The sequence below is a fragment of the Dendropsophus ebraccatus genome, chromosome 4 (genome assembly GCF_027789765.1).
Source record: "Dendropsophus ebraccatus isolate aDenEbr1 chromosome 4, aDenEbr1.pat, whole genome shotgun sequence".
Classification (NCBI taxonomy): Eukaryota; Metazoa; Chordata; class Amphibia; order Anura; family Hylidae; genus Dendropsophus; species Dendropsophus ebraccatus.
This window is the reverse complement of record NC_091457.1, coordinates 131,586,832-131,603,519: the sequence shown is the minus strand read 5'-3', so window position 1 is coordinate 131,603,519 and position 16,688 is coordinate 131,586,832. Positions and strand designations below refer to the sequence as shown.

The window sequence follows — 16,688 nt, the reverse complement described above, 5'->3', positions numbered from 1 at the left end:
AACATGGTGATGTCACTTCCTGGATAACATGGTGATGTCACAACCAGACTCCCAGAGCTGTGTGGGCTGTGGCTGCTGGAGAGGCTGATGGCAGAGGGATGCTCAGTGTCCCTCCAGTGCCCTGTGTCCCTCAGTGTCCCCCTGCCATCATCCTCTCCAGCAGCCACAGCCCGCACAGCTCTGGGAGTCGGGTCGTGACATCACCATGTTATCCAGGAAGTGAAGCCTTGATGCAGTAGTAAGTGTAGGGGAAAAAGCACTTAAGTATGTCCCATAAGTGTATATTAGTGATTTGTATAACTTTTGGGGGGCAATACAATACTTTAATAACATTTTTTTGCTAGACTTCTTTAAAGAAAAAAAAAGTAAACTGAGCTATTCCTTATAGTGTACAGAGATGACAGATACTCGCTGCAAGGTCTATAATATATCACATCAATATTCAGATGAATCATCCAGATGTTCTGAGGACATTTTGGTACATATTCTGCTTATGCTGAACAATATGTCTTCACTGTATTTTAGGGTCAGTGCCCCTTTGAGTGGCCGACCTGGGTTATCACAATTAAAGGGGTAGTTTACAAAAAAAATAAATTCTTTTGAACTGGTGCCAGAGATTTGTAATTTACTTCTATTAAAAAATCTCAAGTCTTCCAGTACTTATCAGCTGTTGTATGTTCTGCAAGAAGTGGTATTTTTCCCATGTGACACAGTGCTCTCTGCCTATGTCAGGAATTGTCCGGAACAGTAGCAAATCCCCATAGAAAACTTCTCCTGCTCTTCAGACAGGAAAGAATACAGCAGGATGTACAGCAGCTGATAAGTACTGGAAGACTTGAGATTTTTTTAATAGAAGTACATTACAAATCTCTAGCACGTTCTGGCACCAGTTGATACGAAAGAAAATTTTTTGGGTGAAGTACCCCTTTACCAAAACAATTTTATAAGGGCCAAAAGCCCAGATCACATCCAGTAAACCTACCACTAAGTAAAACGTAACTTTTAATAACTTTCAAATAGAAATAATAAGTATAAAGTTGTGCTCATTAAAATCACAGAGCTTCCATAACCTTCTACAGTGAATCAACCTATATCTGTATAGTCATAGTAGCTGCAGACTACTGACTACCTCGTAGTATATTACTATCTAACTGGGCTATGAAAGCAATGAATTTAAAATCAACCGCACAGCCCCTCAACTAGTTTCACCCACACATGGGCTTCATCAGGAGGAGGGCTTATGTGAGGGCGGCGCCCACTAAAGGGCCTTATTTATAGTACTCCCCATTGACATCATCAAGAAGCGACGTATCTATTCAATATAAACACTGCTATAGGACCTTTGTGATCATGTGGTCATCAATAGCCTATCAACTAATGCCATGTCAGACGCCGTGTGTCCATTTCCTATACAAGTAGTCACGCCCCTCTGGCGCTCACATGACGTCCTAACCTAGTCCACATCACTTCCGGGTCCACTCCAGACTCGGATCACATGACTAGGTCACCTGACCAACAGCATCATCACAGTCAGCCATAATGCGGTCATGTGATCGCACACATCCGATCATGTGATACCTACATCATCACCAGTACCTAATCTGATCACGTGATCGCATACATCATCTAAGACCGCCCCCCAAATGTGATGTGCTCCCTTCTAACACTCTAGAAACTTGTTTACATGTAACCTAAACAACCCAGTCTTCTTAGCTTCAATATATTAAATATCTGTAATAAATCAAACTACTAAATGTACTACAACCCCATACAATAAAGTATAGATCATTCATATAAATAAATAACCATTTATTATAAATAATTTATAAATTATATTAATTATATTAACTATATATACACAAACCCACTATTAAAAATTCACATATCAATCTATACAGATTAGAGGTGCCATAAACCAAATAAATAATGTAAAAACAGTCATTACAAAATAATCTAAATATACAGTACTAATAATAGTACTAATAACAGTAAATATACAGTACTAATAAATATAAATATACAGTACTAATAACTAATAAATAATGTAAAAACAGTGATTACAAAATAATCTAAATATACAGTACTAATAACATATGTAGAGTGCCAGGTAAGTAACACTCAGGTCCCTCTATCCAAGGTAGGTACATATAGGTAACACGTACTATTAGAGGAAGGTCTATATATTTTATTTTAGAAGCATACATATTATATTATACGAAACAATAAAGTATATACCAAATATATAGATAAATGTGCGATTCCGACATTATGTCCTAATTAAACTGACATATAGCATCCCTAGATACATCCAGCTCAATGATGTCCATATAATTGGGGGTACATTCACAACTTAATAAAAAAATAAATTTTTTATAAGAAAGCTGAAAACGAAAAACCTTCATTGAGCCCCACTGGGCTCATGCTAGATAGACGGTGTATCCACCTAGCCTCTTCCCTCAACAACAGCCTATCCAAGCAGCCCTTCCGAGGTCCCAATTGTGGTTGGGCAATGCCTACAAATTCAATTGCTTCCACTCTCCCTCCATGAAAGCAACGGACATGCCTAGATAGTGGGGTATCCTCAGCATTTCTGATGGTACTAACATGTTTACATATTCGCCTCCTAAACTCCTGGATCGTTTTCCCCACATATATCTTCGGGCAATCACATCGTGCCACATAAATAATCCCTTTAGTCCTACAGTTTATGAACTGCCGGATCTGGTACGTCCTAGCATCATTGGGATTCGTAAAATCTTTTGTGGTAGGGACAAACTTACAAAATTGGCATCTACCACATGGATGTGACCCAATTACTTTTGATTTCAACCACGTAGTCTTGCTTTCAGCCTGATGATGGCTGTGAACCAGTAAATCCCGGAGATTTTGGCCTCTCCTATATGTCACACTAGGTCTGGGGGTAACCACTCCTTTTAGGTCCTGATCCCACAACAGAACTTTCCAATGTCTCCGTAGAATAGACATTATATTAGATGCATTAGCATCATAGGTACCTATGCATCTAATCATTTTGGAGGTGGATCCGTTAATTTCATCCCTATTTTCTTCTAATAATGTAGTTCTATTCTCTCCTATAGCCCGATGGAAAGCTCTCTTAATAGGTTTCCTGGGATATCCTCTATCCCGAAACCTTTTGGAAAGATTGTCACATTCTTTTATTTCCAAAAGGTTTCGGGATAGAGGATATCCCAGGAAACCTATTAAGAGAGCTTTCCATCGGGCTATAGGAGAGAATAGAACTACATTATTAGAAGAAAATAGGGATGAAATTAACGGATCCACCTCCAAAATGATTAGATGCATAGGTACCTATGATGCTAATGCATCTAATATAATGTCTATTCTACGGAGACATTGGAAAGTTCTGTTGGGGGATCAGGACCTAAAAGGAGTGGTTACCCCCAGACCTAGTGTGACATATAGGAGAGGCCAAAATCTCCGGGATTTACTGGTTCACAGCCATCATCAGGCTGAAAGCAAGACTACGTGGTTGAAATCAAAAGTAATTGGGTCACATCCATGTGGTAGATGCCAATTTTGTAAGTTTGTCCCTACCACAAAAGATTTTACGAATCCCAATGATGCTAGGACGTACCAGATCCGGCAGTTCATAAACTGTAGGACTAAAGGGATTATTTATGTGGCACGATGTGATTGCCCGAAGATATATGTGGGGAAAACGATCCAGGAGTTTAGGAGGCGAATATGTAAACATGTTAGTACCATCAGAAATGCTGAGGATACCCCACTATCTAGGCATGTCCGTTGCTTTCATGGAGGGAGAGTGGAAGCAATTGAATTTGTAGGCATTGCCCAACCACAATTGGGACCTCGGAAGGGCTGCTTGGATAGGCTGTTGTTGAGGGAAGAGGCTAGGTGGATACACCGTCTATCTAGCATGAGCCCAGTGGGGCTCAATGAAGGTTTTTCGTTTTCAGCTTTCTTATAAAAAATTTATTTTTTTATTAAGTTGTGAATGTACCCCCAATTATATGGACATCATTGAGCTGGATGTATCTAGGGATGCTATATGTCAGTTTAATTAGGACATAATGTCGGAATCGCACATTTATCTATATATTTGGTATATACTTTATTGTTTTGTATAATATAATATGTATGCTTCTAAAATAAAATATATAGACCTTCCTCTAATAGTACGTGTTACCTATATGTACCTACCTTGGATAGAGGGACCTGAGTGTTACTTACCTGGCACTCTACATATGTTATTAGTACTGTATATTTAGATTATTTTGTAATCACTGTTTTTACATTATTTATTAGTTATTAGTACTGTATATTTATATTTATTAGTACTGTATATTTACTGTTATTAGTACTATTATTAGTACTGTATATTTAGATTATTTTGTAATGACTGTTTTTACATTATTTATTTGGTTTATGGCACCTCTAATCTGTATAGATTGATATGTGAATTTTTAATAGTGGGTTTGTGTATATATAGTTAATATAATTAATATAATTTATAAATTATTTATAATAAATGGTTATTTATTTATATGAATGATCTATACTTTATTGTATGGGGTTGTAGTACATTTAGTAGTTTGATTTATTACAGATATTTAATATATTGAAGCTAAGAAGACTGGGTTGTTTAGGTTACATGTAAACAAGTTTCTAGAGTGTTAGAAGGGAGCACATCACATTTGGGGGGCGGTCTTAGATGATGTATGCGATCACGTGATCAGATTAGGTACTGGTGATGATGTAGGTATCACATGATCGGATGTGTGCGATCACATGACCGCATTATGGCTGACTGTGATGATGCTGTTGGTCAGGTGACCTAGTCATGTGATCCGAGTCTGGAGTGGACCCGGAAGTGATGTGGACTAGGTTAGGACGTCATGTGAGCGCCAGAGGGGCGTGACTACTTGTATAGGAAATGGACACACGGCGTCTGACATGGCATTAGTTGATAGGCTATTGATGACCACATGATCACAAAGGTCCTATAGCAGTGTTTATATTGAATAGATACGTCGCTTCTTGATGATGTCAATGGGGAGTACTATAAATAAGGCCCTTTAGTGGGCGCCGCCCTCACATAAGCCCTCCTCCTGATGAAGCCCATGTGTGGGTGAAACTAGTTGAGGGGCTGTGCGGTTGATTTTAAATTCATTGCTTTCATAGCCCAGTTAGATAGTAATATACTACGAGGTAGTCAGTAGTCTGCAGCTACTATGACTATACAGATATAGGTTGATTCACTGTAGAAGGTTATGGAAGCTCTGTGATTTTAATGAGCACAACTTTATACTTATTATTTCTATTTGAAAGTTATTAAAAGTTACGTTTTACTTAGTGGTAGGTTTACTGGATGTGATCTGGGCTTTTGGCCCTTATAAAATTGTTTTGGTATTTGAACCATCCAGATTACCTACCTTTAGGGCACTTTATTTTTGGTTTGTTTGAAGTACCCCTTTAAGGACAACTAGTGATATATATTGTCCTGCATCTCATACACGTAGTGCTGGTGACACTAATATGTATAACACTATGTTCCCGGAGCTCATATATATTTGTAGCACCGGTGATACTATCTAAGATGCATGGGCAGCTTTAGCCTGTCATCAGTCAATAAATCAGCATGAATATCCTGTGGGCACAAAGAATCAGGCAGGTTAGAGCAGGTTCTGATAACTTTAATCTAATATGGACCTTTCTTATAGACCATACATGTGTCACTTTGTAAATATAACAGGTATTGTTTTAGCTTTTTATTTGCCATGACTGACTGATGTACAGGGCTCAGTGCTGGAAGCCAAGGCCTGTCTATCAGTCATGCAGGGAGAGATGGGGGAGAGAGAAGGCAGCATGCTGCAGCTCAGAGGATGATATAGAGCTCATAGATTCCGATTATTTTTGTGATGAGCCTTCTCATAGTTTTACATGTAGCCCCTGATCTTGGCTGATTTGAGTTTTGAGGCTTGTCTTATACATGGCATAGAGGGCCGCAGGCCTTCCCATCTGGATTTGTCGCCATCTACACGGCACACCTTTGTGAATGTTGGAAAGAATTCAGCTTGGCTGGAAACCATCCAAGCAATTTGCTCATTGTAACAAGTTCTAAAAAGGAAACAACAAAGGAAACATTCACAAGCTAGCGAAGCCGCCATCACAGGGACAGTGTGGCCCCCAGTAATACTCTGGTATATAAGGGACACGAGTAGTGCGGTATTCATACAGTATGTATACATCCCCACAGGCTCCTCCAGCACTGGATGAAAGTCAATGTCAATCTCTAGAGGACGGCTGCGGCTTTGTGGCTTCAGTCACTGTCATTGTGTAATTACTTTTCCGTCAATATCCTATTGTAAGTATTGACCAGATGCCGGCAGCGACTGCACAACAACGGCCAATCACGTCTCTCTGATCACATCGGCAGCACCTGACTTATAGCCGTATATTACCACGCTATATACATCTCTAGCCCTGAGACAGTGATACAGGATTTCTTACTTTTAGAGGCTTCATAAAGGATCCATTGTGGCATAAAATGACGGCACGTCGCATATACGGAAGCCCATCTGATCATGTTATCAACAATCCAACAGAATATCTGTATACAGCTGTAAATATATACTAAAGTCAATTTTTTCTATGGTCCTCAGCTTGTGACTAAGCTCTTGTCACTATGGTGGAGGAGAGAAGCAACATCAGTTTCTACACGTCTAGTCAATGGGTGGATTACTAACACAGATCTCCATGGATATATAGACGACACTCATAGCAGTAATGTGTTAGCCTAGGGTCACCTCAGTATTGGGGTCTACATTCAGGTCCTCCACACCAGATTCCATTTCGATATGGCAAATAGGGCAGCTGGTCCGCTGTATAATGGGCACCGACTGAGTGGACCCATTGAGTTTAATTTTTTTAATGAGTTTTTCACTGGTGTCCACCATTTTAAAGGATTGTAACAGAACAAAAAAAAATATGGCATAAAGAATTTGACGTGGTTATTTACATGGATTCTGCAGCAGTGGATATTATGACTGCGACTCTTATTTTCTTATGATGTCACACATTTGTATATATGTAACATATTTTTGCCTATACAGTTACACCTGGCTTCCAATTAACTTTTTCTTTGCTCGATTCTTTATAAAGGCTTTCTGTATTGACGATCTATCCTCAGGACAGGCCATCAATATGATATTGGTTGTGTGATGACATCCTACACCTCTGCCATTCAGCCGTTTGCCAGAGCCGTAGAGCCGCCATACACAGTGAAACAGAGAGGGAGGCAGATGGCTCTGTACATTATGTGCTGGGCAGGCTGGGTCATTGCAGCTCAGCTTCCATTTAAGTGAGAGCTGCAGTAACCTAGAACTACCACAATCCAATGTATGGAGCTATCTGTTTCCTGCTCCACCCTCCATTAGTGGGGGTGCCAGATGTCGGCACTAGACCAATCTGATATCGAAGACCTATCGTGAGGAAAGGTCATCAATAAATTACATTTACTATTAAGGTTTTTAATTCTTATTCTATACATTTAATTTTTATTAGATTTTGGTCCTGCTTTTCTCCTTGCTTCTCACATATAAATCACAGATCTGCTAAGTCGACTATAAGCCCTGCTGAGAGGGAGATAAATGACAACAGCTGAAGAAGCTGCAGCATGAGATACTTTTACATTAAATAATCCGCACAATGTGAATAAAGAATGCCGGTCACCAACTCCTAGAACATTGTACACACTGTAGGAATCAGTGACGAGGCTAAACACGATTGGGCAGAGTACTAGTTCCAGTGCCCACATCCCCCTAGCTCTTCGGGCATGCCGCCTGTTGCCCGCCTTTGCTCTCGGTAGCTTAGCACGGACATATGTGATGGTAAGCAGTTGCTCAGACAGACGGGGAAACATGCTGGCAACTGCAGAGATCAGAAAATCCTGTATGTGCCGCACGCCAACTGAGCATGGCTCTAATCTCAGCTACAAGGGTGGAAGGAAAAAAAAATCCCCACCCCTCGGTGGGGTTAAAAGTGACACAAATATGTACCAAATGCTGCTGATTCACTAGCAACATTAAAACAATAGCAAAGCAAAGCCAAAAACAACCCAGCGACTATGGAGAGTGTGAGAAACTAATGAGAACCACGCACACTAAATATAATGTGAACCATGTGCGTGGGGCTCAGCAAGGACACAATGACAAAAGTAACAAAACTGCAACAACATTGACTACAGAGGAGACTGAGGAGGGGTATGGGCGTGAAATGCGTCGGCTACCAATCGTATACAAGGTCGCATTGAGCAATCTTGTAGATGTGGAAGCTAAATGATGACTAGTGACGTGACGACAGCCCAGTGACTGCTATGTGCTGGCAAGTCTGATATGGGAGACATATTTATAATGCTTCCTCCCTGGAGGAGAAGAACAGCTCCAGCGTCCTGGTGACTCACACCATCAAATTACTTTACACTGAAGTTTTCAACTTTAGACCATGACATCATCCTCATCCTCTCAGCAACGTCCGCCGCCAAATTCCAGCACTGGTATAGGAGGGAAAATAAGGCTGAGACAGATGCGGAGGAGGGACTCCTAGCTGCTAGGCCACAATGTGTCTGAGCTACCATGTGCTTACTGCATTTTTATGCAACTAAAAATACTAAATAAAGCTAAAAAAAAATTGTCTCACCCCAAAGTATGAATATGTGAGCAGTATATAAAAAAAGTCATCTGAATCCGCGACCAGTGCACTCTCTAATGTGTCTGGCAGCCTCCAGACTTTCCTCCTACAAAATGACGTCAAAGAAAAGGATCAGACATGTTGGTGTTCAATTGCCTGATCCTTTTGATTTAGGGGAGATAAGCTATGCCCAGAGCTGTCAGCTTACCACTCCATACACAATACATGAACGTTCTGGTGCCAGACAAGGAAAAATAGCTGCAACCTCTCACCACCACCCCCCAGACACGTACGCTCAGCTCAGCAGAGCCTGCATGCATTTTGGACAGATAGAGGACAGTAAGCTGCTGCCAGACATATTTAGTGAAGGCTTACCTCTTGGGAGAAAAGGATCAGGCATGTTGAAATCAAACTGCTCAATCCTTCCCCCCAAAACATTTGAGAAGAATCAGAAGGCCCCATACATTAGATAATTGTGCATGGCTTCTATTTACTCCTATGGCCTGAACACAGTCACCTGGTGAGTACAGGCGAGCCAGAGCGAAAATCTTGTATAAAGTGCTGGAAATTACCTGATTATTATAACAATAGTTTTAGAGCAGAACCCAAGATTTCCTGGATCATAAGCAGTGTATACATTACTACTTGAATACAGATATATAAAATCTACAGGCATTTATATACAGTACAAGCTATGGACTTGATCACCATTGCCCTCACACCACAGCCGCACATGTTTCAGGCCTTAGAGACGCTGACATAATGGAGTAAGGAATAGTCACAGAATGATGTGACAGCTCAGGGTTTCCAGTGCGGTTCCTCATACATGAGCAGGAAAGCGCTGTTTTCCCTGCCTTCTGACCTCTAACCATGGTCCATTGATGATGGAAACAGCGTCTAAAGCAGAACAATGCTGCCACAAGGCGGAAAGCTTCTAGGAAAAGTGGATTACACTTGTGAGTTCTCCCGGATAAATGGGAGGTGATCTGTAAGACTGGGCACGGATGACAGGCCTGGGGTCATAGGTCTCCTGAGTGTTTCCTACAATGAACTTATATTGTAGTCTGTAAACCCTGGACGTTAGCGTTACCTGACTTCATATTAGTCCCAGTTACTTACGTTGTTCTAATAATAGGGGTCTCATCCTTCTCCTGCACTATGGAGATGTGGGGGAGAGAAGTGATCAGGTGAGCACCTCTGCACCTTCTTTCTAGCAATCAGTGAGGTCTCAGCACCTAGACCCAGACCAATTTGTCAAAAGGCTTCTTGTTTGATATAGAATATGCGTCAATCAGTGTGAACAAGGCCTAAATGGAGCTAAGCTGCAATACTAGTCAGAACCCATGGACAGGTGTGGGCAGGTGACGTGCAATGCATTTTGACCAATGCATTTATCTTTAATCATCTAACCCCCATGATACAGACGACACTGTATGGGACAGTTTATTAATAAATCTATGGCTTACATTAGATACAGGATACATTTTTATCACAGATTAATGCTCCATTTAGGAACGGCACAAAAAAGCTTTTGTTCAAAAAATAAATCTAAAAAAAAAAAAGAAAAAAAAAAAAGAAAAATTGAAGAAAGTCTACGAATAGTCTGACAGGCAGGAAAGATAACAAAGCCACTACTTTATCTGTTTACAATTTGCCGGCATTGAATCGCCATATCTACATAATAGAGATGCCGGTGCCAGCCTGCGTCTATGTGCCCGCCTTATAATCAGCGTGGCGGATAATGAGGGCAATTATCATGGATGGGAATGAAAGGATATTAGCTGCATTACAAGGGTTTAATGAATATGCAGCAATACAGGAGGAAACACAAGACATCCAATTACTCCAGGGGGAAAAAAAAAAAAAAGCTAAAAATGTGAAATTCTAAAAAGCGATTTCTATAAAGGGACATTAAATGGGGGAAAAAGAAGGAGAAACAGCTGCAGTGGTATTGTATCCTTATCAAGCTGTAAAAAATTGGCAAATTGATATAATCAAACTGGGATGTAAGATACAAAGCAGCGGGGTGTGTGTATACTGTACACAGGCGGGGGTTCATGGCAATTTGGCCTTCTCCCCATCCGGGGGATAGGGCCTAACTGCTTTGAAGCCCCGCCTAATCGGTATTCTGAGCCAATGAAATATACAGTAGCTTATAAGTATGGGAAGACTTGAGATTTTTAAATAGAAGTAAAGTACAAAGCTATATAACTTTCTGACACCAGTAGATTTGAAAGAAAAAAAAAATTTCACTGGACAACCCTTTTCAGCTAAGCATTTATGAATAAAGAAAAGAGGAATAGGCCACTGCCAGAAACCTCTGGTGGTGGCTTATTTACTTGAGAACAAAAAGGACCAGGCATTTAAAATTCAACATGGCAAGCTCTTCTCTATTCCAATATCAGTCCCGAGGCTTCTTTCACATTACATTACATGGTCAGCCTGTCTTGCCTAAAATCACACAACATGTATTCAGGGCCATGGGTGGCTAATCATGTTTTTCAGTTTTTGCTTCTTTTTTTTTTTTTCAGAAGACAACCAGCAAAATTATGATGAAGTGATTTACAATTGGGGGGAAAATAACAAAAACTGCTTACACATTTATTATTTAAATACACCATTACAATGAGATGTGTTGATAGCAGTAGAGTTACACTTTATCAGTTGCATTCCTCTGTAGCTCATACTGTGTTAGGCTATGTTCACACAACGTATACTTTCATAAAACCACGGCCGTTGTGCAACGGCCGTTATTTATATGACAATGTACGTGCCATTACTGTCTATGGAATCCGGACAGGAGCATATACACATAGTATACGCTCCGGCAGGGATCAATTGCGGTGCCGCAAACAACCGAAATGTCAGTTTTCTGCGGCCGCTATTCATTGAATAGCGGCCGCAGAAAACCCTGTCAGTGCACACTATGGAGCGATCGGCTCTGGTCACTCGCTCCATAGTGAGCTGTGGCTCCATAGTGAGCTGTGGGGAGTTCTGATGCGGGCGCACACAGATGTGCCCGCATCAGAACTCTGCGGCTAGAAAGATCATCTGGCCAGTACTGCAGGTACTGGGATGATCTTTTCAGAGAACGGCCTTTCCGTGACCCAGATGGGTCACGGAACGGCCGGTCTCTTACGTTGTGTGAACATAGACTTACTGTGTCCTATGACTTCTTATAAGCGGTGTTCTCCTTTAATCTGCAGTTTGCAAGCACCTGCAATCTTGGAAAAGCACTTGAAGGATGAGAGAGTGGGGAAGGAGCAGCGGAGGATTTGGCGGAGGTTTTAGTTGAGTAAACAATTTCGGTTTGCCTTTAATTTAGCTGCATAGTAATTCATGTCAAGCGATATTTGCATTTCCAGTTCATTAAGTAATGCCGCCGTCCCATCACGTCTAAGTGCCCTTGTGTTTGCAGAGGGCTGTGTGGCCAAGAAAGATCTGTTTACCGAGAATCTGTTTACCGAGAATCTGTTTAACACCGACACTGAGCCCTCCAGCAAAATACAGCAAACAGGATTAAATCCAATTACACGGAATGCCTACTGAAAACCCGGAAATAAATATAAATATAAAAAGTGGGAACTGCTCTATATCCACTTTACACCAAAAAAAAGGGACAGATGCACAAACCTCTAAAAAGCTGGGATTTCTTTCCCAACTACTTTCTTTTATTTTGACAGAATAGCGAACATGATCATATTGGCTTTTCCTATTCATTACGGCACATATCTGCATTAGCACTGATAATAAAGGAGTTGTTTAGGCTTTGGAAAAACAAGACTGCTTTTCTCCAGAAACAGCACTACTCCTGTCCTCAGTATGAGTGTGGGTTTTGCAGCTCATTTGTATTGGAGTCAATTGAGCTTAATTGTAATACCACACACAACCTGAGGACAGATGTGGCGCTGTCCTTTCTGTATAATCCCTTAAATGGTGACCCTCTCTATACAGAGCTGCAGAATATGTAGGAAGCCCTTGAGAAACACATAAGTCCTACTTATGAGTGCAGAATAAGTAGCTTTATAGTCAGCCCGACCTACTGATATCAGCAGGACCAGCTAACCATCTAATGTGTTTAGTGGCCTCTAGACTCTGCCTTGATAGAGAAGGATGGGGCATGTAAAATCTTACCTTTTGTTCTCATGAGCAAGTGTGTGTCAACACCACGAAGCTAACGGAGGTTGTAAAGGACCCCGGGGTGTTGATCCACACTTGCTTACTAGAAGTCCCTGATCTCATGGCTCAAGATCTCAGATCATCTTTGGACTGGCTGCTGCGGCCCTTGTGCCTTTCTTCACTGATGGCGATTTGAGATGTTGTACCCTGTGTACAACGCACTAAGGTGAGCATACCAATTTATGCCTCCTTTGTTGTTCTTCTATTTTGGTATCATCCTATGGCGCCTATTATGTCTTTTTAGCCAATTTATCCACCTTTTGTTCTCAGGAAGATAAGACACTGCCAATGCCGTCTGGCAGCAGGTTACCTCCCAATCTCTCCACTCAGCTAAAGGGCCTATTACACGGGTCGTCAGAGGAGCAAACGAGCGCTCTCAGCTTCTCGCTCCCTACCGCCGCTATTCCACGCGACTGCAGCGAGCGGGTGAGTGCAGGAGGGGCGGCGGGGAGCTGCGGGGGGGGGGCTGCCCGGGTGATCGCTAGATCGTCCGGGCAGCCCATAAGATATAGCAGCGTCTGCTGCCGACGCTCCTATTCCACGGAGCGACGGCAGCAGATCGCTGCTATATCAGTCGCTTGTTTTTCAACATGTTGAAAAACAAGCGACTGCAACGATCAGCCGACATGAACGATGTCGGCTGATCGTTGCACTCTATTCCACGGGACGATTATCGTCCGTAGCGGCCGATATCGGCCGATAATCGTTCCGTGGAATAGGGCCTTAAGTGTTCATGTGTATAGTGACCAGGAGGGATAGCTGTCACCTGTAGACACTTCTAGTAGCTCTCTTTTGTGCATGGCTACCTTAAAGGGGTTACATAGGCTTAGAAAAACATGCCGCCTTTTTATTTAGAAACAGCTCCTCCCTTGCCGTCAGTTTGGGCGCGGTATCGCAGCTCAGAAGTCAATGGCGCTAAATTGCAGTACCACACACAACCTGAGATGACTATAATCTTCTAATTCTGGATAAAACCTTTAATATGTAGGGTTTTCCATGAGATATGCAGGGTTTTCCACTGCGGCAGAATCGGGCTAGGTTCACATCTACGGAATCCATTTGAATGAACAACCGGACAAAAAAAAAAAAAGGAATTTTTTTTGTCGAGCTATAATTTAAATGACAAACACCAATGGGTCAATGGGTCCATCAGGCTCTGTTGCTGTCCGTCACGATGGGGACTGCCAGGGTCAGTTCAAACGTAATATGAAAGTAGCTTTTTAGGACCATACCTCTCTCAGCTCCTGCGCCAGGGAATTCAGACGCTCATTTTCAGACACTGTGTTGGCGACAACGTTCTTGGATTGCTTCAGCTCGGTTTGCAGTTCTAAGACCTTCTTCATGTAGTATTCCTCCTTGGTTGCAGATTCTTGTATGAGCGATTCCTCTCTGCTTTCTCCATCCGCCGCCACTTTTTTATGGTTACTGTGTGCTTGTCCAAAGGCCTGCGGGACAGAGATAACACGTGTTACAGAAAAGACACGCTTCTGAAGGAAGACATTACTAAGAAGCGCTAAATTCCCGCCTCATCAGAGGTCTCGCTCGGGGCTAATTTTCCGGTTATACTTTCATTTTGTGCTAAAATTTTTCTATTCATTATATGGAAATGGATACTGTAAAGAGCAAGAAAAGAAAAAGTTAAAAGGGGAAAGATTAGTGCTCACTAGCCACAATCTCAGACGCCTGGCTACAAGAAGAACAAACACTCCGGGGACAAAAATTTCACACTTCTTGGATGAAAAAAATAGTTTTTTGCATTATTTTTTCATGGGGAGTGACGTGAAGCTAAGATGTCATCATAGACTGTTTTAACAATGTGTCTTTGGGAATGGCAGACCTTAATGCGAATGTTCGTTTTTTTTTTTTTTTTTGAAACGCCGTCCAGTTCCTACACTTGGTGCTGGTCTTTTCCCGGGCACTGGTCCGGAGCCTTGAGCGCAGGACCACCCCCCCACCCCCGTGTGTGATCATATCCCCTCACCTCTGTGACGTGGCTCCACTGATTCTAATGGAGCCGCGTCGCAGAGGGGAGGGGGCTTCACCACACTGGGAGCCGGTGGGACCACCTCCAGTACTTAATGCCTGGCTGGTGCTCGGGAATAGACCAGCGGTGTGTGTGGGGAACCGGGCAGCAGTTCAAAAAAAAAAACTCACCACTAGGATCCCCCGCGGTGGTGCCGGTCTGTTCATGTGAAAAGCCCAAAGTGATGTATCTAGTGGTACATTCGCTTTAATTACACCAAGTAAGTCTGAATATTGCCACTGGTGGCCTTTATTGCCGGTAGTCATCTTCTTTGACCAGGCATGGGGAACCTTCATACAGTAAAATATGCATACAGTAAAATATGGCCCAGTGTTTGACAGGGCTGGGAGCCATTTGCTCCCAATAGAAATGAGTGAACCTGGTTCGGGTTCGAGTCGATCCGAACGTTCGATATTTGATTAGCGTGGGCTGCTGAACTTGGATAAAGCTCTAAGGTTGTCTGGAAAACATGGATACAGCCAATGACTATATCCATGATTTCCACATAGCCTTAGGGCTTTATCCAAATTCACCAGCCACCGCTAATCAAATGCCAAAAGTTCGGGTTCGGATGGACTAGAGCATGCTCCAGGTTCGCTCATCTCTAATCATTTCATGGTTAGTTCAAGGGCTAAGTGCAGCCATCAGTCTTGATAAAGAACACTGTAAATATGGAGTCTATAACTGTACATCAGTATCCCATAAAAATATCTGACCAAATGACCTAAATACAGCGAAGCAACAAGGAGGGGGGGATTCACAAAACTTGTGGCCATGACTGTTTAGAACATGGATATGAACATAAAACATGAAGTTGGATGCAGGCCTAGGGAGTCCGGGAAAACATGGAAACAGACACAGGCCTATGGCTGTATTAATGTTTTCCCGGACTTCCTAGGACTGCATACAACTTCTTCAGCCACCAGCATTCAAATGCTGAATGATCGGACTCATGCTTGAGTTGGGCTTATTTCTATTCACTGACTACTGCAGACCAAGGTCGGAGTAAAGGACACAGACGCTCTCTCTAGTTTTGGCAGTCGAGTCAGTTCTCTACCTTTGTCATTAACGGATGCACATAGAGCTGGGTATCATCCCTTCTGTAACATCTAATGGCCGCCACTTAGCTTCTATAATCACATTGCATTTGATTTCAGATAAGGACAACAGTGAAAATGAGACACAAAACCCTGGTGATCCCACCGAGACGCATTTCACAGTGAGAGCCCTGGGGAAATTAAAACGCATCACATATCAGATAGCAAGGAAATACCATCTGTGCCAGAGCCGTACAACATCTTCCTTGGCTTATGGCCTCATAATACCTCTGGTTTGTACGTATGTGACTATATGTGACTATATGTCCATAGATAGTAGTATGTGACCTGTAACTTATTTGCTCCATGTCTACACAGGTTGATATTATTTGGTGTATTATAAACCAGCCAGCAGACTGCGGAAGCCGTTGTATTTAGCGCGTGGCGTGATCCAACATTTATCTAATCATCAATGTACCTCCAGCAATATGAAAGAAGAACTTCAGCCAATGGCTCGAATAACACTCATTTATATGCACAGAAAAAGAGCGGGAGAAAGAGCAGACTAAATAAATTCTGCAACGTCTGCAAGTGGAAAAAGTCCTCCAGCGATCTGCTCAATTCCCCCAAGTCGCAGATTTCAAATTGGATTGGAAACTCTGGAGAACTAGGTTGTTTTTCTTATCAGTCGCCTAAAGCAAAAGTGCAGAGAAATTATTTTATTACGTTCTGGGCTGAACTAGTTCTGGGACAGTCTT

The 16,688-nt window shown here is 42.1% G+C and overlaps 1 protein-coding gene across 2 annotated transcripts in view; it reads right to left on the bottom strand.

Annotated features, from left to right (window-relative positions):
• The window catches only part of BICD2 (BICD cargo adaptor 2), a 77,513-nt gene that overhangs the window by 20,082 nt on the left and 40,743 nt on the right, over positions 1–16,688 (bottom strand). For both annotated transcript variants that reach the window (XM_069967042.1, XM_069967041.1), the window contains exon 2: positions 14,103–14,315. In XM_069967042.1, the coding sequence (XP_069823143.1) occupies positions 14,103–14,315 (213 nt within the window). The remainder of the gene's footprint in view (positions 1–14,102; positions 14,316–16,688) is intronic.